Consider the following 18,537-nt stretch of genomic DNA (forward strand, 5'->3'; position numbering starts at 1 on the left):
TGCATTATAAATCATCTGGACCATAAGAAACCCCAAATCCTCAAACAGTGAGCTGTTCAACAATTTTTCTATCTGCCAGACTACTTAAGAAAATTCCCCTCTGCAACCATATCAAATTGCCTGAAAAAAAAACAGTTGAACCTCCAGATATTTAATGATATATGAATTCCTAAACAACACATGTGGGTCAAAACAAAGTTACTTACACCATTTTGTCTTTTCTAATAATAATAATAATAATTGCGGTATTTGTTAAGTGTTTACTATATTCCAGGCACTGTTCTAAGCGCTGGGGTAGATACAGGATAACCAGGTTGGGTACAGTCGCTGTCCCACAGAGGGCTCACAGTCTTAATCTCTTTTACAGATGAGGGCACTGAGGCACAGAGAAGCTAAGTGACTTGCCCACGGTCACACAGCAGACTCGTAGCAGAGCCGGGATTAGAAGCTGGGCTTTTCCGACTCCGAGGGCCGGAAATACAAAAATTGAGGAAAGAAAAAGAGCAAAAGGACAGCTCTTGGTTGGTTCCTTTTACAGGGATATGCAACCTAGGTCATTAGCTCACCTCCTCCAGGAGGCCTTCCCAGACCGAGCCCCCCTTTTCCACTGCTCCTCCTCTCTTCCCCATCACCCCAACTCCCTTCCTCTGCTCTACCCCTGTCCCTGCCCCACAGCACTGGTGTCTATTTGTACTTATTTTATTATTCTATTTATGAAGTATCTATAGCTATAATTCTATTTATCTATTTTGATGCTACTGATGCCTGCCTACTTGTTTTGTTGTCTGTCTCCCCCTTCTAGCCTGTGAGCCCGCTGTTGGGTAGGGATTGCCTCTATCTGTTGCCGATAGAGTCCAGTGCTACGCACACAGTAGCGCTCAATAAATACAGTCAACTGAATGGATGAATACGAAGAAAACCAACCAACCAAATAACCCGCAAAAAGCCCTCATCTCACCAGTACTGCAGTGTTGGCCACAGTGGTTATTGCAGTCTGCACCTTTGGCTGCTGCTGCTGAACCACTTGAGGTTGGGCTGGGGGTTGTGGTTGCGCGGCTGGCTGTCCTGATGATTGCTGCCCAGCTGGTTGCTGGGGAGGCTGTGGGCCTGTCTGCTGCTGTGCCCGCTGCTGCTCAGCCAAAGCCTGGAAACGGCAGAAAACAAAGAAATGTGAGGAGGACGCAAGACCGCGCAGGGGAGAAGTGTTGGGGTGCTTTAATCTAATCCTGTAAAGTTCTGACACCGCTGCGGTTCCCGTCTGAAGGTTGTCCGAAAATATCTGGAAAAAACGGTGGGGGGGAAACGGTGTACAAATGGAAGAATTGAAATCATCAGAGCATTTACTAAATGCCCAGCTCAGGTAGCCTTGGGTGATCTTTCGTTTTCCAAGAACCAATCCAAGGCAGACGCTGTTCTCGGAATTTAAGGACGTGCAGAGGAGTAAGGCAATAAATTAAACTTTGAAAGACGGGAGAAAAAAATAAAATACTGGCAGTTTTTCTGGAGTTTTCTAAAATAAAACTGACTGGTGAAATGTTCCCTTTTACAAGGGAAGGAAAACCACAGGAAAATACCTGAAAACCTTCCATCTATTATTAAACTGCTGGGAATTTTCCAGACTGGAAAAAGCAAACCACCCCAACCAAAAGCTCCGGTGGCCATCGGCTTTCCACCCAACCTCATTATGCCTCATTAGACCTCTCAGTGACACCCAGCAAACCCCCTCCTAGAGCAGTTTATGTACATGCGCTGCAACTTCATCTTGGATGTGTGCCTCTGGGACCCAGGGATCTGCAACTAGCAATTCCCGACCAACTGCTTCTACAACTTTGCATGGGGCTCGAAGTCTGCTGAGTTAAAAAAGAGTTTCCAGAAGCACCGAACCACACGGTATCACCCGCGCCCAAGGCTCTTGGCGCCTCTTCCAGCATGGTGGCATAGAAGAAATTTGACAGGGCTGAGCCCAATGTCTCTTCTTTCCCGTGTAGAGTTGGGGAATGAATCAAAAAGGGCAACCTGGCTCTGTCCCAGCCAGCCAAACTTACTGAGCAGTTTCCAGAGACTAGATCTCCTCATGGGGGTCGAGTGCTTTCATAGATCTCAGTGCTACTCCCTGCTTCTCATCTGTATTTGACCTGCTGAACACAACGGGATCGCTGTGCCATGCTGTGACCTCAAGCCAAACTCCGGGACCTTTCAATCAACAATTCAGTGCAATAGCCAATCCAGAAGTATCCTGGCAAGGATCTTCATTCATTCGATCGTATTCACTGAGCGCTCACTGTGTGCAAAGCACTGCACTAGGGAGAGTACAATATAATGATAAACAGACACATTCCCTGCCCACACCGATCTTGCTGACAATGGGGAGAAACGATGTGCCTCAATCTGATCTTCCCCTTTTCTTAACAGTGGTGACGACTAGGGGCATCTTCGCCACCCTGTGGGATTGTCTTCCACATGCTGAGGAAGAGCTTCCCTAAGTGCTTAAGGAAAACTTCCTCTCTATGCTTGTAAATCGCATCTCCGGTGCCACCGGATCCAAGTGCTGAGCTATTTTAGCTGGCACGGAACTCCTTCAACAGTTGGGACAGGTACCATGTCTTCGCACAATGGAAGGTTTGCTAGGTTTGGAAGGGCCTGATTTGGAGGTGTGTTGAGGAGAATATTGAAATGTTGTTCCCATCTCTTCAAGACTCTCTCCAGGTCCATGAGCCGCATTCACCCTTCAGAGGTGCCACATAACGCCTTTAAAGTTCTTGACTTGGTGACAATAATAATAATAATAATAATAGAAATATTATGCTATTTGTTAAGCGCTTACTATGTATCAGGCACTGTACTAAACACTGGGGTGAATACAAACAAATCGGGTGGACACGATCCTTGTCCTACGTGAGACTCACAGTCTCCATCCCCATTTTACAGATGAGGTAACTGAAGAACAGAGAAGTGAAATGACTTGTCCAAGGTCACCCAGCACATAAAGTACCCTGTGTCTACCCCAGAGCTTAGAACAGTGCTTGGCACATAGTAAGCACTTAACAAATACAATAATAATAATAATAATAATAACTGTTATTATTTAGTGACAGAGCCAGGATTAGAACCCAGGTCCTTCTGACTCCCAGTCCTTGCTCTGTCCACTCTGTTATGCTGTGACCGTCTAAATACCTTTGGATGACCTTTGCTTTGACCTCCCGTCACCTGTCACGCATGTTCTTTAACTTTACCTGCATGTCATGATGCATTTCTGTACATTTCATTTTCGTCAATGGTGCAGTAATGGTTTCGCTGCAAGGAGACTCATCTCTGAATCACCGCATCAAACCAATTTTGGTGGCTTTGTTGGGTCATGCCCAATGTCCTGATGGCGGCTGCCCGCTCTACGGGATCATGGCGAACTGCCTGTCCATTGTCTACACTGGAGATTGCCATATAATAATAATAATAATAATAATAATGGCATTTATTAAGCGCTTACTATGTGCAAAGCACTGTTCTAAGCACTGGGAAGGTTACAAGGTCATCAGGTTGTCCCACGGGGGGCTCATAGTCTTAATCCCCATTTTACAGATGAGGGAATTGAGGCCCAGAGAAGTGAAGTATACACATGTATATATGTATATCACCTGTATATATGCATATATGTTTGTACATATTTATTACTCTATTTATTTAACTTGTACATATCTATTCTATTTATTTTATTTTGTTAGTATGTTTGGTTTTGTCTCCCCCTTTTAGACTGTGAGCCCACTGTTGGGTAGGGACTGTCTCTATATGTTGCCAATTTGTACTTCCCAAGCGCTTAGTACAGTGCTCTGCACACAGTAAGCGCTCAATAAACACGATTGATGATGATGATGAAGTGACTTGCCCAGAGTCACACAGCTGACAATAGTCAGAGCCGAGATTTGAACCCATAACCTTTGACTCCAAAGCCCGGGCTCTTTCCACTGAGCCACGCAGCTTACTATTGTTTCCAAGGTTGTACAGAAATACACTTTTAGCTAAGTGGTCGGTTTGGAGACCATTTTTCAACATAATGGGTATGAAATTGGTGTGTCAGTCAGTCAGTCGTATTTATTGAGTGCTTTCTGTGTGCAGAGCACGGTACTAAGTGCTTGGGCGAGTAAAAGTATAACAATAAACAAACACATTCCCCGCCCATAACGAGCTTATAGTCTAGAGGGGGAGACAGACACTAATATAAATAAGTCAATTACAGATACGTGCTAAAGTGCTGTGGGGCTGGGATGGGGGGGATGAATAAAGGGAGTAAATCAGGGTGACGCAGAAGGGAGTGGGAGAAGAGGAAAGAGGGTTTAGTCAGGGAAGGCCTCTTGGAGGAGATGGGCCTTCGATAAGGTTTTGAGGTGTGTCCTTGGAGCATATCAGATACTGGTCCACTGAGCGATCCTGCTCCGCACACGGCAGCTGAGAGTCTTCAGCCGTGCTTTGATGTAATTGATGAGAAGCCGCTGTCGTGATGGAAACTACATTGGGGATGTTTTTCCTTTATAATAAGCGACTGGGACTTTGATGTCAAGATAAGAGGTACCAACCGTTGGCCGTAAGCATGAGTCATTTTTCCTCGGTGGGGACGTGTCCCCCTGTAGCCAGGTGGCCGGGGAGGGGAGGAACAGAGTCAGCGGCCCTGAAACAGACAGCTCAGTGCGCCCCTTCTGCGGTAGACCCGGCTGGAACCTCCTAATGACTGTAGTAGTAGTAATAATAATAATAATAATAATAATAATAATAATAATAATAATAATAATAATAAAATAATAATAATAATAATGGCATTTGTTAAGCGCTTACTATGTGCAAAGCACTGTTCTAAGCGCTGGGGAGATTACAAGGTGATCAGGTTGTCCCACGTGGGGCTCACGGTCTGAATCCCCATTTTACAGATGAGGGAACTGAGGCCCAGAGAAGTGAAGTGACTTGCCCGAAGTCACAGAGCTGACAAGTGGCAGAGCCGGGATTTGAACCCATGACCTCTGACTCCCAAGCCTGTGCTCTTTCCACTGGGCCACGCTGCTTCTCCATTTGTAGTATTTGTCAAGCCCTTACTATGTACCAAGCACCGTACTAAACACCTGGGTAGATTCAAGGTAATCAGACCCTACATGGGGCTCGGTCTAGGGAGGAAGGGGAACAGGTAATGAATCCCCATTTTGCAGATTCATTCGCTCAACCACATTTATCGAGCGCTTATTGTGTGACGGTGAGAGAACTGAGGCACTAGGAAGTTGGGACTTGCCGAGGGTGACACGACGGAGGAGCTGGGATTAGAACCCAGGTCCTCTGACTCCGCGGCCCGGGCTCTTCTCACTAGCCCATGCTACTTTTCACGCTACCCTCATCCAGCTTAGACATCAGGGCTGAGTGCGAAGCTCACATCCGCCGTATCGATCACTGGACTCCTCGCTGGATCGAGTGACAATCCGGTGGAAATCCAAGGAGCTTTCGAGCCCTGACTGTAAACATCTACCATTGTTAAACAGAGAGCTGTAGCCCAGAGATGCTTTCTAAGAGATCAGAATGGACGTAGCTGAAATACGGGGTCATCACCGTACCTTTTTCTCTTTTGCAATTCGCTCTGCACGCAGGGACGCAACCTGAATCGGAGGCAGGGGTTTGTCATAGTTGATTCCACTGAAAATAAAAGCGAGAAGTGAAACGCCACACCGATTTAAGTCCTGGAGTCCAGGTAGCTTTAAAAAAAAAGCATAACTTCCCAACCTTCCAGGTTCTCGGGAATCAGCCACCCAATCTCTAGAGGTGGGGGAATGGCTGACCTTATTCCGCGCCGTGATTTCAAACTGGTTATCTGGGACTAGAACCTTGAACAGCATACCGCTACAACTGATGGGAGTTGCTAAAGGAAACCGCCGTAAGCCGCCACGATCCCAGAGAGCTCCCCAACACACTGCTGAACAACAGAATAATAATTTCCGGCAACCCACCTTTCCGCCAGCACCGAAGCGTGCTTTGGGTTCTTCTGGAAAGGGTTCATGCCAAGTCTAAGAGGGGACGAAATTAAAAGCTGTTGTGAAACCGAGGCGAAACACACAGAATAAAACTGTAAAACAAAGCCTGACCTCCGGAGAGGAACCCCATCAATCCCCTTTCCCACTAAAACCCACAAATGACGCTACCAAGAAATCCACTTAAAAGAAAATGAACACGAATGAATATTCATTAAACATACAAGGGCTTGATTGGGGGACTTCGCTTTCCGGCAGTCATTTTCATTAAATCAAAGTGATTCGTGTACAGCTGAGTGTGTGTTGCATTCTCATCTTGGGCGTAGATCTGGCTGGTACGTAGAGGGCGGTTATTTTTACTCTGGAAAAAAAAATGCACGATAGAATAAAAATAAAAACATCAATCTGGATCTTCAGTTACCTCAGACACCAAGAACAGGTGTGTTGATCTGGAATCTGATGAACATTTTACTTCAACTCCCTACCACTCAACACATCGAGCTTCCTTTATTCCTACCATTTCAGTCGGAAAGGCACAAACTCAGCAAAAATTGGCTCTGCACACACGATAAGTAGCACTGATCGATTTGTTAATATCTGTACGTCATGGAATCCAGCAGTGGAAATTAATTGCTTTCAACCTACTCAGAAGAATAACGAGATGACAACTGCAGTAGTAAAACAAAATATATACTTCGAAAAGATTTCAGTTTTCTGGGTGAGGTAGACTTTCCTCCCCACGAATTCTGGCCAGACGGACCCTATTTTCATATCAAGTGCTCACCCCTAAGCATCTCCTCTAGCTGTTCATTTGTTCATTACTGTAATCTATACAGAGAGAGATTGGGAATCTGTTCCCAAATTACTGCCTGAAATTTCATAAAAAGCAAGGAGAAGGAGAGTTAGGACTAGAAAACAAACATGCAAAGAGAAGAGTCAGAGTATAACAAGCACCAATTACTGTTCTACAGTCTTGTACTAGTAGCATTCCTGTATTCAATTCGGCAGAGGAAAAGAGGGAGAGCAAGGAAGAGACTGTGACTCTACGAAACACCACATCGTTCAGTTTACTGAGAAAAAGCGTTAGGGAAGGCTGAGAGGTACAGGAAGTCCTGTTGAAACATCTCTTTTTGGCTTAAAGTGAGTGTGAATTTCATTTTGCTAGCTTGGGGCCGGCAGGCTACATTTCCCCACACCAGGACGACGGGGAATCTAAGTCTCCCTTCCATCGATGCACTGGATTGCTACAACCAGAACGCACCTCACGGTGAAACGGGGTTTGGAGCTGCAGGAAATTCCCTATTGCTGCCGATAAATGGGTCACGATTTGGTTCTCTAATGCCAAGAAGCAAATCCTTTAAACACAGGCATGAAAGACACTGTAGCAAATTCTGAATTTTCGAGCTCTGGTCGGCTGCCAAATCATGCTAAATGGGGTCTTTCCCTTTGTGCTTCTCTGCGTCAGCTCTAAAACAAGGTTTTCCAATTTTATTCAGAACATCACCTTCATACCTTATAAATATTTTTTGCCTTTTTCTTTGGATTAGCTTCATAAAGCAGCTATAAAAGAAGAAAAGATTTTAGCTTTATTTTTTTTTTCCATATTAAGCTTATGGCTAATTACCAATAATGCTTCCAAAAACATACAGACATAAAGCATTTCAGGAAGTCTTGTTGGTGAAGATACCACAAAATGGTATTATGATGACAGGTCAGTTTGTGGTAAGCAAACAAATGCTTCAAACTCACCAGTTTTTCATTGTGAGAAAAATGGAAATTAATGACTCCTAGTGAATACTATTTTGCTGCAGCTACCGGAGGAAGAAATTGTGTAATTTTCCCCAGAAAATGCCAAATCCTAATTTTCCACACGACTAAACTGGGCCCTGAAATTATGGAGCCTGAAGATGCCTGCCTTTTACACTGATTGTTACTGATGGATTGATGTAATCACCATGGTGTTCACACTCAGACACAATCAAGGGGTAATTCTGCCGTCTATTTGTAATTTCTGAGGCTGAGGCACTCTGCCTTTGTAAATACACTACAGGACTACAGAGAATTTGTTCCAGGTCGAAGCTGAACCTCAGAAGAGGTTTGCCCTTACCAAAATGGCCCTCAGTGACTTGGATAAACCCAAATAGAAGCTTTGGAGGATTGATACATATATACACGATACATACATATTTATTACTCTATTTATTTATTTATTTTACTTGTACATATCTATCCTATTTATTTTATTTTGTTAGTATGTTTGGTTTTGTTCTCTGTCTCCCCCTTTAAGACTGTGAGCCCACTGTTGGGTAGGGACCGTCTCTATATGTTGCCAATTTGTACTTCCCAAGCGCTTAGTACAGTGCTCTGCACATAGTAAGCACTCAATAAATACGATTGATGATGACGATGATAGTTTTTTAAGGTTTTCCAAGGAGAGTCAAATAGTCATGCAGCAAGAGAGAGGCACTTGCAAGAAGAAAGCCAGACCAAGATAAGAGAGACAAAGATACACGTTCCAAGAAGAAAAACTTCAGGGAAAGCAATCTAAAAATGGAGCGTTGCATTTTTCTCATCTTCAAAGTTTACAGACATAGCGTCTGTCCCTTTTTCTGACTTGGTGCAACTGCGACTACCCACGAAGCCTATTCCTTTGCTGTGCTTTATTTAAATGCCAATCATTTCAGTGTGTATATTAAATTCTAAAATAAAAACCATTTGGCCACATTGCCTCCTGAGCCTCTGTCGCCCACCAGGAGCTCAAAGATAGAGCAGTAGAACAGCAAGAAACTAGCTGTGCTTTGACTCAACTAGTTTTAGCGCCAAGCAGAAATGCCCTAGCCCCCTATTCTTAGGCCGGCGCTTTAGATTTAACATGAAATGAGGAGAACGGCACCACGATTTGAAGAGTGACGAGCTTGCGTAATGTCTGCCCGGTGACAATGCTGGCAAAAAAGTCGGTTGCTGGACGGAATGCGTTGGTGCGATGGAGAACCGCTGCAGCGCAGCGGTCGTCTAAATAATGAAGGCTAATGCACTGGTGATTCCAGTCTTTCCCGGGGAGGCAGACCGAAGCTTAAACTCACCTTCCCTTCTTCCCTCGGAATGATGACGTTCTCATATCGGTTGCGGCACTGTTTGGAAGAGCGGTACACTCGGCTGCAAGAATTAACGACGTCGCTAACGAGATCCCAGTTGGGGGTGTGGGCCGGTGACAGGATGGTGAGGTTTAAAGGGAGTTCGAGCAACTGCTTCACGGCCTAGAGGAGAGACGGGCGTTTCCGATCAGTCGGTCGTGCATGCATTGAGTGCTTACCGTGTGCAGGGCGCTTTCTAAGCGCTTAGGAGAGAACAGTATAAAAGTTGACAGACACGTTCTTTGCCCACAATGAGCTGACACGTCATGGGAGTTCCGATCCAAAACGAGACCAGGCCATATAATAAACAATGACGGCATTTGTTAAGCGTTTACATGTGCCAAGCACTGTTCTAAGCGCTGGGGGTGGGGGGGAAAGCAAGGGAATCAGGTTGTCCCACTTGGGGCTCACAGTCTTAACCCCCACTTTACAGATGAGCTAACTGAGACACAGAGAAGTTAAGGGACTACAATGAGCTGACACGTCATGGGAGTTCCGATCCAAAAGGAGACCAGGACATAAAATAAACAATGATGGCATTTGTTAAGCGCTTACTATGTGCCAAGCACTCTTCTAAGCGCTGGGGGCAGGGGGAATACAAGGTAATCAGGTTGTCCCACTTGGGGCTCATAGTCTTAATCCCCATTTTACAGATGAGCTAACTGAGACACAGAGAAGTTAAGGGACTACGATGAGCTGACACGTCACGGGAGTTCCGATCCAAAAGGAGGCAAGGCCATATAATAAATAATGATGGCATTTGTTAAGCGCTTACTATGTGCCAAGCACTGTTCTAAGCAATGGGAGGCAGGGAATACAAGGTAATTGGGTTATCCCACATGGGGCTCACAATTAATCCCCATTTTACGGATGAGGGAACTGAGGCACAGAGAAGTTAAGGGACTACGATGAGCTGACACGTCACGGGAGTTCTGATCCAAAAGCAAGGCCAATATAATAATGATGGCATTTGTTAAGCGCTTACTATATGCCAAGCACTGTTCTAAGCAATGGGTGGTGGGGGGGGGGAATACAAGGTAATCGGGTTATACCATGTGGGGCTCACAATCTTAATCCCCATTTTACGGATGAGGGAACTGAGGCACAGAGAAGTTAAGGGACTACGATGAGCTGACACGTCATGGGAGTTCTGATCCAAAAGGAGGCAAGGCCATATAATAAATAATGATGGCATTTGTTAAGCGCTTACTATGTGCCAAGCACTGTTCTAAGCACTGGGCTGGGGGTGGGGGGGAATACAAGGTAATCAGGTTATCCCACGTGGGGCTCACAATCTTAATCCCCATTTTACAGATGAGGGAACTGAGGCACAGAGAAGTTAAGGGACTACGATGAGCTGACACGTCACGGGAGTTCCGATCCAAAAGGAGACAGGGCCATGTAATAAGCGCTTAGTACAGTGCTCTGCACATAGTAAGCGCTCAATAAATACGACTGATGAAAAAATAATGCCATTTGTTTAGTGCTTACTATGTGCCAAGCACTGTTCTAAATGCTGGTAGCGGGGGGGAATACAAGGTAATCAGGTTGTCCCATAGTCTTAATCCCCATTTTACAGATGAGGTGACTGAGGCCCAGAGACGTGAAGTGACTTGCCCAAAGTCACACAGCTGACAAGTGGCAGAGGCGGGATTAGAACCCTTGACCGCTGACTCCCAAGCCCGGGCTCTTTCCACTGAGCCACGCTGCTTCTCAATACCCATATACGTAGTTGACCGTTTTCCTAACAGGGGAAAATCTCCTTTTACCTGTAGCAACGCCCAGTCTTCACTAATGAGCCACTCTGGGTTGTCCTGCCCGGCCTCCGTGGCCGGCTTCACAAACGTTGGCAAAGGCTTGGCGAATTGGGTTTGCTGTTTCAGCAGGATGTTCTTCTTCTGCTCTTTGCCCTCGCGGCGCATCTTCAACATCCCCGGAGTCGCCCGGTCGAACAACGATCGAGGAGGGATGACCACTTCCCCGTGCCGCTGTTTCTTCTTCCTACCTGCAGCTAGAACAGGGGGGCTGTCTTCAGTGTGACAGTGAAAAGAGGGCATCTCGTCAAGACAGGAGAAATTTAAAGGAGCATCAAAAAGGCACAGTAAGGGGACATTGTTGGGCTACACTGCCAAGATCCGCCCTTTCCTCTCCATCCCAACCACTACCCTGCTCGTTCAAGCTCTCATCCTATCCCGTCTGGACTACTGCATCAGCCTTCTCTCTGATCTCCCATCCTCGTGTCTCTCCCCACTTCAATCCATACTTCATGCTGCTGCCCGGATTACCTTTGTCCAGAAACGCTCTGGGAATATTACTCCCCTCCTCATAAATCTCCAGTGGCTACCAATCAATCTGCGCATCAGGCAGAAACTCCTCACCCTGGGCTTCAAGGCTGTCCATCACCTCGCCCCCTCCTACCTCACCTCCCTTCTCTCCTTGTCCAGCCCACCCCGCACCCTCCGCTCCTCTGCTGCTAATCTCCTCACCGTACCTCATTCTCGCCTGTCCCGCCGTCGACCCCCAGCCCACGTCCTCCCCCGGGCCTGGAATGCCCCCAATCCCTCTGCCCATCCGCCAAGCTAGCTCTCTTCCTCCCTTCAAGGCCCTGCTGAGAGCTCACCTCCTCCAGGAGGCCTTCCCACACTGAGCCCCTTCCTTCCTCTCCCCCTCGTCCCCCTCTCCATCCCCCCATCTTACCTCCTTCCCTTCCCCACAGCACCTGTATATATGGATATATGTTTGTACATATTTATTACTCTATTTATTTTACTTGTATATATCTATTCTATTTATTTTATTTTGTTAGTATGTTTGGTTTTGTTCTCTGTCTCCCCCTTTTAGACTGTGAGCCCACTGCTGGGTAGGGACTGTCTCTATATGTTACCAACTTGTACTTCCCAAGCGCTTAGTACAGTGCTCTGCACACAGTAAGCGCTCAATAAATACGATTGATGATGATAAAAAGGGCAGCAGGAGTATGTAAAGTTTTCTGTCAATGTAAGGTAATGATAATAATAATAATAATGGCATTTATTAAGCGCTTACTACGTGCAAAGCACTGTTCTAAGCGCTGGGGAGGTTACAAGGTGATCAGGTTGTCTCACGGTGGGCTCACAGTTTTAATCCCCATTTGACAGACGAGGTCACTGAGGCTCAGAGAAGTGAAGTGACTTGCCCAAAGTCACACAACTGACAATTGGCAGAGCCAGGATTTGAACCCGTGACTTCTGACTCCAAAGCCCGGGCTCTTGCCACTGAGCCACGCTGCTTCTCTACTGAGGTACTGAGGCCTTCAGATTTCAGAGCATCTTCAATTGGTAGAGGCTTTTTAAACGGTCCTCAGGACAAATAAGTCTTTTCCATCATTACATATCACTATAACATGATCCATTAACGAGTTCAATTTTGAAATCAAGTCACAAAGTCACGTGATGGCTAAGATAAAGGCAGCATAAGTTTGCCAGTTTCCCTAAATTGAAAAACACCTACGGGACTTGATTATTTGATTGATTCATTCATTCAATAGTATTTATTGAGCGCTTACTGTGCACAGAGCACTGTACTAAGCGCTTGGAAAGTACAATTCGGCAACAATGAAAAGAAGATTCAACCTAACCTGAACCATCAAAGCTACCAAAAAAAAAAAAACAACCAAAGTAAACCAAAAAAACCCCAAATAATCAAAACTTTGCTGCCAACAGTATTTACCTGAGGGATCTGTTTTGTGTCGCTTTCGCTCCTTCCTCACATACACAGGAGGCAGCTTAGACTCTGGAATAGGGATATTTTCATACATCAAACACATAACAGAATCGATGTAGATATCGTTATCATCCTGAGGTGGGGTTGGTGGAGTCCAAAGCTATACCAAAAAAACAGAATTTCCATCAGGTTTGTAAATCGATAAGAAACTTCAAATCGAAGTCATTAAAGGAATGGACTTACTGGCATCGTTTCTGCCTGTCCATCTGGATCTTCATAGACATATTCCTAAAGAGGAGACAGGGAAGTTTCAAAGTGTGAAATGAAAATTGAAAAAATCAATGGATTTTATTTATTGTGCACTTACTGAGGGCAGAACACTGTCCTAAATGCTTGAAAGAGTACAATGCAGTTGCTAGACACAATCCCTGCCCTGAAGGAGCTTACAATCTAGGGGGGGAGAGAGGAATTAAAATACGGTACTGATGGGGGAAATCAACAGTGTTTAAGAATAACAATGAATCATACCGAGCGTTTACTGTCTGAGGAGCACTGTACTAAGCGCCTGGGAAAGTACGATACAACAGAGTTGGTAGATTCATTCCCTGCCTACACTGAGCTTTCAGTCTACAGAATACGTACACAATTGCTCAGGTGGTGGGAGAGGGGAGAGTATTAAAGTGCTTAGGGGGAACGGACCTAAGGGCATAAATGAGTCAGGAGGAAGGGAAAATAGGGTGGGGAGATACGAGGTCCGTCAGGAAAGCGCTTAGTACAGTGTGCTCTGCACACAGTAAGCGCTCAATAAATACGATTGAATGAAAGCCTTCCTAGAGGAGATAGGATTTTAGTAGGGCTCTAAAGAGGGGGAGTGGTGGTCTGTCGGCTATGAGAGACCCTCCAGACTGTACGTTTGTTGTGGGCTGGGAATGTGTCTAATGTTGCCGTATTGTACTCTCCCAAGCGCTTTGCACTCTGTAAGCGCTCAATAGATGTGAATGACTACGATGAGGGAGGGGGTTCCAGACAGGAGGGAGGGTACGAGCCAAGAGGTCAACAGGAAGAAAGATGAGATAGAGTGAGTAGGCTGGTGTTAGAGGAGCAAAGCGTGTGGGCCGCGTCACACCGCAAGAGGAGTGAGGATAGGTAGGAGAGAGCTGATTGAGTGTCTCAAAGCCGATGGAGGGGAGTTTCCGTTTGATGTGGAGATGGACGGGCGATCATTGGAGGTTTCTGAGGAGTAAGGAGACGTGTGCAGAATAATGTTTTAGAAAAATGATCTGGGAAGCCGACTGAAGTACAGTTTGGAAAGGAGAGAGAGACTGATGTGATGCAGAAGTTGAAGCAGGATGCGTCGAGTCCTTGGATCAGCTGGGCGGCAGTTTGGATGGAGAGGAAGGGGCTGATTTGGTGCCCCTGACAGGATTTGGTGTTTGACTGTGTGAGATGAATGAGAGAGATGAGTTGAGGACAATGCCCACGTTGCAGGCTTGCTAGACAGAGAGGACAGTGGTGTTGTCAACAGTGATGGGAAAGATGGAGGAGAGGTTTGAGTGGAGAGAAAAAGGGTTCTGTTTCGAACACGTTGAGTTGCCAGCCGTACATCCAAGTAGAGACGTCCAGAAGGGAGGTGGAAATGTGACGCTGCACAGGGGAGAAGTCGGGGGTGGAGAGGTAGATTTGGGAGTCATGCATATAGAGATGGTAGTTGAAGCTGTTGGAGCAAATGAGGTCTCCAAGGGAATGGGTGAAAATGAAGAATAAAAGGGGGGACCTAGAACTGAGCCTCAGGGATATCCCCACAGTCAGGGGGTGGGAACCAGACGAGCCAGAGAAAGAGAATGAAAAGGACCACCCAGAGAGGCGGCGGAAAATCAAAAAAATATGTCGGTGAAACCCAGGTTAATCAAAGAGAAGGCGGGGGTCCAGTGTGAAAGGCAGCTGAGCAGTCTAGGGGGATTAGGATGGAGAAGAGGCCTTGGATTTGGTGGCAAGAAGGAGGTCATTAGTGACCTTGAAGAGGGTAGTTTCACAGGAGTGGAGGGGGCAGAAATCAGATTGCTGGGGGAGAGGAAGTGGAGGCGGCAGGTGTGAGCTATTCATTTGAGAAATCTGGAAAGGAATGGTAGGAGGGAGATAGGGCGATTAATGGAGCTTGCAGTGGGGATAATGGAGGGGTTTGGGTTCTCTTTAGGATGGGGATTCATGAACGTGTTTCAAAGCAGAGAGGAAGGAGCCAATGAAGAGAAGACAGTGGCTGAGGATGGTGGTCGAGGAAGGAAAAAGGGATAAGGCAAGTGATGAGGTTGGAGCCATAGATGGAGTGGATGGAATTCCCAATCAATCAATCAATCGTATTTATTGAGCGCTTACTGTGTGCAGAGCACTGCACTAAGCGCTTGGGAAGTACAAGTTGGCAACATATAGAGACTGTCCCTACCCAACAGTGGGCTCACAGTCTAGAAGGAAGAGACAGAGAACAAAACCAAACATATTAACAGAATAAAATAAATAGAATAGATATGTACAAGTAAAATAGAGTAATAAATATGTACAAACATATATACATATATATAGGTGCTGTGGGGAAGGGAAGGAGGTAAGGCGGGGGAATGGAGGGGGGAGGATGGGGAGAGGAAGGAGGGGGCTCAGTCTAATTCCCAGTGAACACACAGCATACTACTTAAAAACCAAATCATGCTGTAGTAAAGACCTTCAGATTTTGAGGGACAAGTAAACTGAGCTTCACAGAACTGCCAACTGCAATTACAATTATGCCTGAACTCTAAATTGCAATACCTTAAACTCACCAAATCCCATTTCTGCGAACATATACGCCTTACAAAACAGGAGACTATCAGTCTTACAGAAAACAGTAAGCCCGGGGAAAAATTTGAGGAAAAAATTCAAGTTTTTAAGGCAAATGAGTTCTGCGGCTTATCTATGCCAGGATCCAAAGCAGAGCATATACAAAATTTCCTACATTCACCTCCCTATATTCTTCACACTGTCCAGGATAACACCTAGGGAAGGAAGGGGAGGACATGAGCTACATGAGGACAGGGAATGTCTGTTCTGCTTCTCTTATACATCTCCAAGCACGTGATAATAATAATGATAATAATAGTATTTGTTAAGTGCTTACTATGTGCCAAGCACTGTTCTGAGTGCTGGAGTGCTTTACATGCAGCAGATAATCGGTAAACTGTTGTTGACGATAATTGTGATGTACAGCTAAGGTGAACAATAATCAACTGGAGTTACTGAGCACTCATTTTGCACAGAATATACCAGTATTTAGGAGAATACACAAGCGTGGGCATGATTTCTGCCTCCAAGGAATTTATAACACAGCAGGTGGGAGGCAATAGATTTCAGATAGAGAGGACGCAGAAGAGTTTAAAGATATGTACAAAAGTGTTCCGAGGACATACGGTAGAACGAAGAGTAATCTAGGTATTCATTCATTCATTCAATCGTATTTACTGAGCGCTTACTGTGTGCAGAGCACCGTACTAAGCGCTAGGAAAGTACAATTTGGCGACAGAGACAATCCCTACCCAACAACGAGGTAATGGTGGAACTGCTGGAGCGTTGGTGGAGAGGGTGCAGGGGGAAGCTAGGGCAGGGTGATGAGTGATTCACCAGGGAAGACCTTCTGGTGAACATATTAACTCAGAAGGGCCTTAAAGATAGGAAGAGCAGTTGTCGGCTAATATGAAAGGGAATTCCAGGCAGAAGGGAGGGAGTGAGCAAGAGGTCGGTGGTGAGAGACAAGACGATACAGTGAATAGTTTGGCTGGGGGAAACGAAGAGAGGGGGCTCAGGTTCAGGAGAGAAGCAAAGATAAATTGGAGGGAGAAAGTTGATAGAGTGCCTTAAAACTAATGGTCTAAAGTTTTTGCTTGATGAAGAAAGAAAAGGGAAGTCACTGGAAGCTTCTGAGTGGGAAGATGTGTGAAAAAAGATGATTTAGAAAAATGATCTGGGTAGCAGAATGAAGTAGAGACTGGTGAGGAGAGAAGCTGGAAGCAGGAGGGTGAGTAGGCTGATGCAGCAGTTGAGTTGAGATAGGCCAAATGCTTGGACAAGTATTGTGGCAGTTTGGACAGACAGAAGGTGTGGATTCTGGAGTTGAAAAAAATGAACAACAGGCTTTGGAGATGAAAGAGAGAAAGGAGTCAAGGATAATGTCCAAACTGTGGGCTTGAGACGGAGAGGATGGTACTGTTATCAATAGGGACAGAACAGTTAGGAAGGGGAGAGAATTCGGGAGAGAAGATGAGTTCCGTTTTGAACGTGTTGAGCTGGAGATGCTTGCAAGACAACCACACACCAATGTCCTGCAGGCAGGAGATGTGAGAGAGCGAACTGGGAATCACCCAGGTAGAAGAAGGGATAGAGAGAAGCTTAGAGAAGCAGCGTGGCTCAGTGGGAAGAGCCTGGGCTTTGGAGTCCGAGGTCATGGGTTCGTATCCTGGCTCCGCCACTTGTCCGCTGGGTGACTTTGGGCAAGTCACTTCACTTCTCTGGGCCTCAGTTCCCTCATCTGGAAAATGGGGATGAAGACTGTGAGCCCCATGTGGGACAACCTGATCACCTTGTAACCTCCCCAGCGCTTAGAACAGTGCTTTGCACATAGTAAGCGCTTAATAAATGCTATTAAAAAAAAAAAGTCGTGAGAATGGGAAAGTTCCTAAGGGAGTTGATGTAGAAGGAAGGTAAAAGGTGACCTAAAACAGACTTGAGGGACACCCAGTTAGGGAGGAGGGAGTAGCGGAAGAGTCAGCAGAAGGTAACGAGGATCGGCCAGCGAGGCAAGAGACCCAGGAGTGCACTGTGTCACAGAAACTTAAGTTAAAACAGAGTGTTTCCGGAAGAAAGGGGTGATCCACACTGTCAAAGGCTGCCAAGAGGTCATGGAGGATAGGAGGGAGAACAGACTTTTAAAGCAGAAGTGGAGGTCAAGGGTGTAAACCACCATTTGAGGTGTTTGGACAGGAATTGTAGAATGAAAATGGAGTGACAGCAGGATAATACCAGGGGCGCCGAGAGAGAGTTTTTTTTAGAACAGGGGACACAGAGTGTTGGCAGGGAAGGAGCAATTGGAGAATGAGAAACTGAAGATGGCAGAAAGGGAAGGGTAGCAGGTACAAGCGTTGCTATAACCGTGAAGGGTTGGAGGTGCAGGTGAAGGGGGTAGATTTTGAAAGCAGGCAGACAGATCTCCTCAAGGCATGGCTGGGAAGGATGAGGGAATGGATGAGGGTGCAAGGGGGGACTTGGGAGGCGAGCGAGAGATTTTGAGGAGTCACGCCTGATGGTTTCAATTCTGTCAACAAGGTAATCGGTAAGGTCACTGGGCAGTGGAGGGGAGCCACTGGGAGTTTAGGGAGGGAGTTAAAAGTCTGGAATATCTGGTGGGGGCAGGTGGACAAAGGAGTCGAGGGAAACTCGGGAAGAGAGAGCACAGTTATAACAGGTGAGGATAAATTTGAGATTAATAACAACAGCCTGGTGCCTGAATTTCTGTCAACAGTGCCCCATCGCACAAACACTTGAGCAGATGAAGCCAAGAGAGCAGGAGAAGCAGCGTGGCCTAGTGGAAAGGGCGCAGCCTGGGAGGCAAGAGACCTGGGTTCTATTCCTGGTTCTGCCACTCGCCGGCTGTGTGACTTGGGTGAGTCTCAATTTCTCTGAGCCTC

The 18,537-nt window shown here is 46.1% G+C and overlaps 1 protein-coding gene across 12 annotated transcripts in view; it reads right to left on the reverse strand.

The window, feature by feature from the left end:
• The window catches only part of LOC119942833 (E1A-binding protein p400-like), a 124,306-nt gene that overhangs the window by 19,224 nt on the left and 86,545 nt on the right, over window positions 1-18,537 (reverse strand). For 6 of the 12 annotated variants that reach the window (XM_038763827.1, XM_038763829.1, XM_038763828.1 and 3 more), the window contains 8 exons: window positions 13,076-13,120; window positions 12,839-12,992; window positions 10,900-11,141; window positions 9,080-9,253; window positions 6,221-6,357; window positions 5,976-6,032; window positions 5,586-5,664; window positions 959-1,144 (listed from right to left, as the gene is read on the reverse strand). In XM_038763827.1, coding sequence (XP_038619755.1) covers window positions 959-1,144; window positions 5,586-5,664; window positions 5,976-6,032; window positions 6,221-6,357; window positions 9,080-9,253; window positions 10,900-11,141; window positions 12,839-12,992; window positions 13,076-13,120 — 1,074 coding nt within the window. Of the gene's footprint in view, window positions 1-958; window positions 1,145-5,585; window positions 5,665-5,975; window positions 6,033-6,220; window positions 6,358-9,079; window positions 9,254-10,899; window positions 11,160-12,838; window positions 12,993-13,075; window positions 13,121-18,537 lie in introns of all 12 variants that reach the window. The other 6 variants (XM_038763823.1, XM_038763822.1, XM_038763819.1 and 3 more) reach the window with 1 other exon arrangement.

Source organism: Tachyglossus aculeatus, chromosome 21 (genome assembly GCF_015852505.1).
Source record: "Tachyglossus aculeatus isolate mTacAcu1 chromosome 21, mTacAcu1.pri, whole genome shotgun sequence".
In the NCBI taxonomy this organism is placed as follows: Eukaryota; Metazoa; Chordata; class Mammalia; order Monotremata; family Tachyglossidae; genus Tachyglossus; species Tachyglossus aculeatus.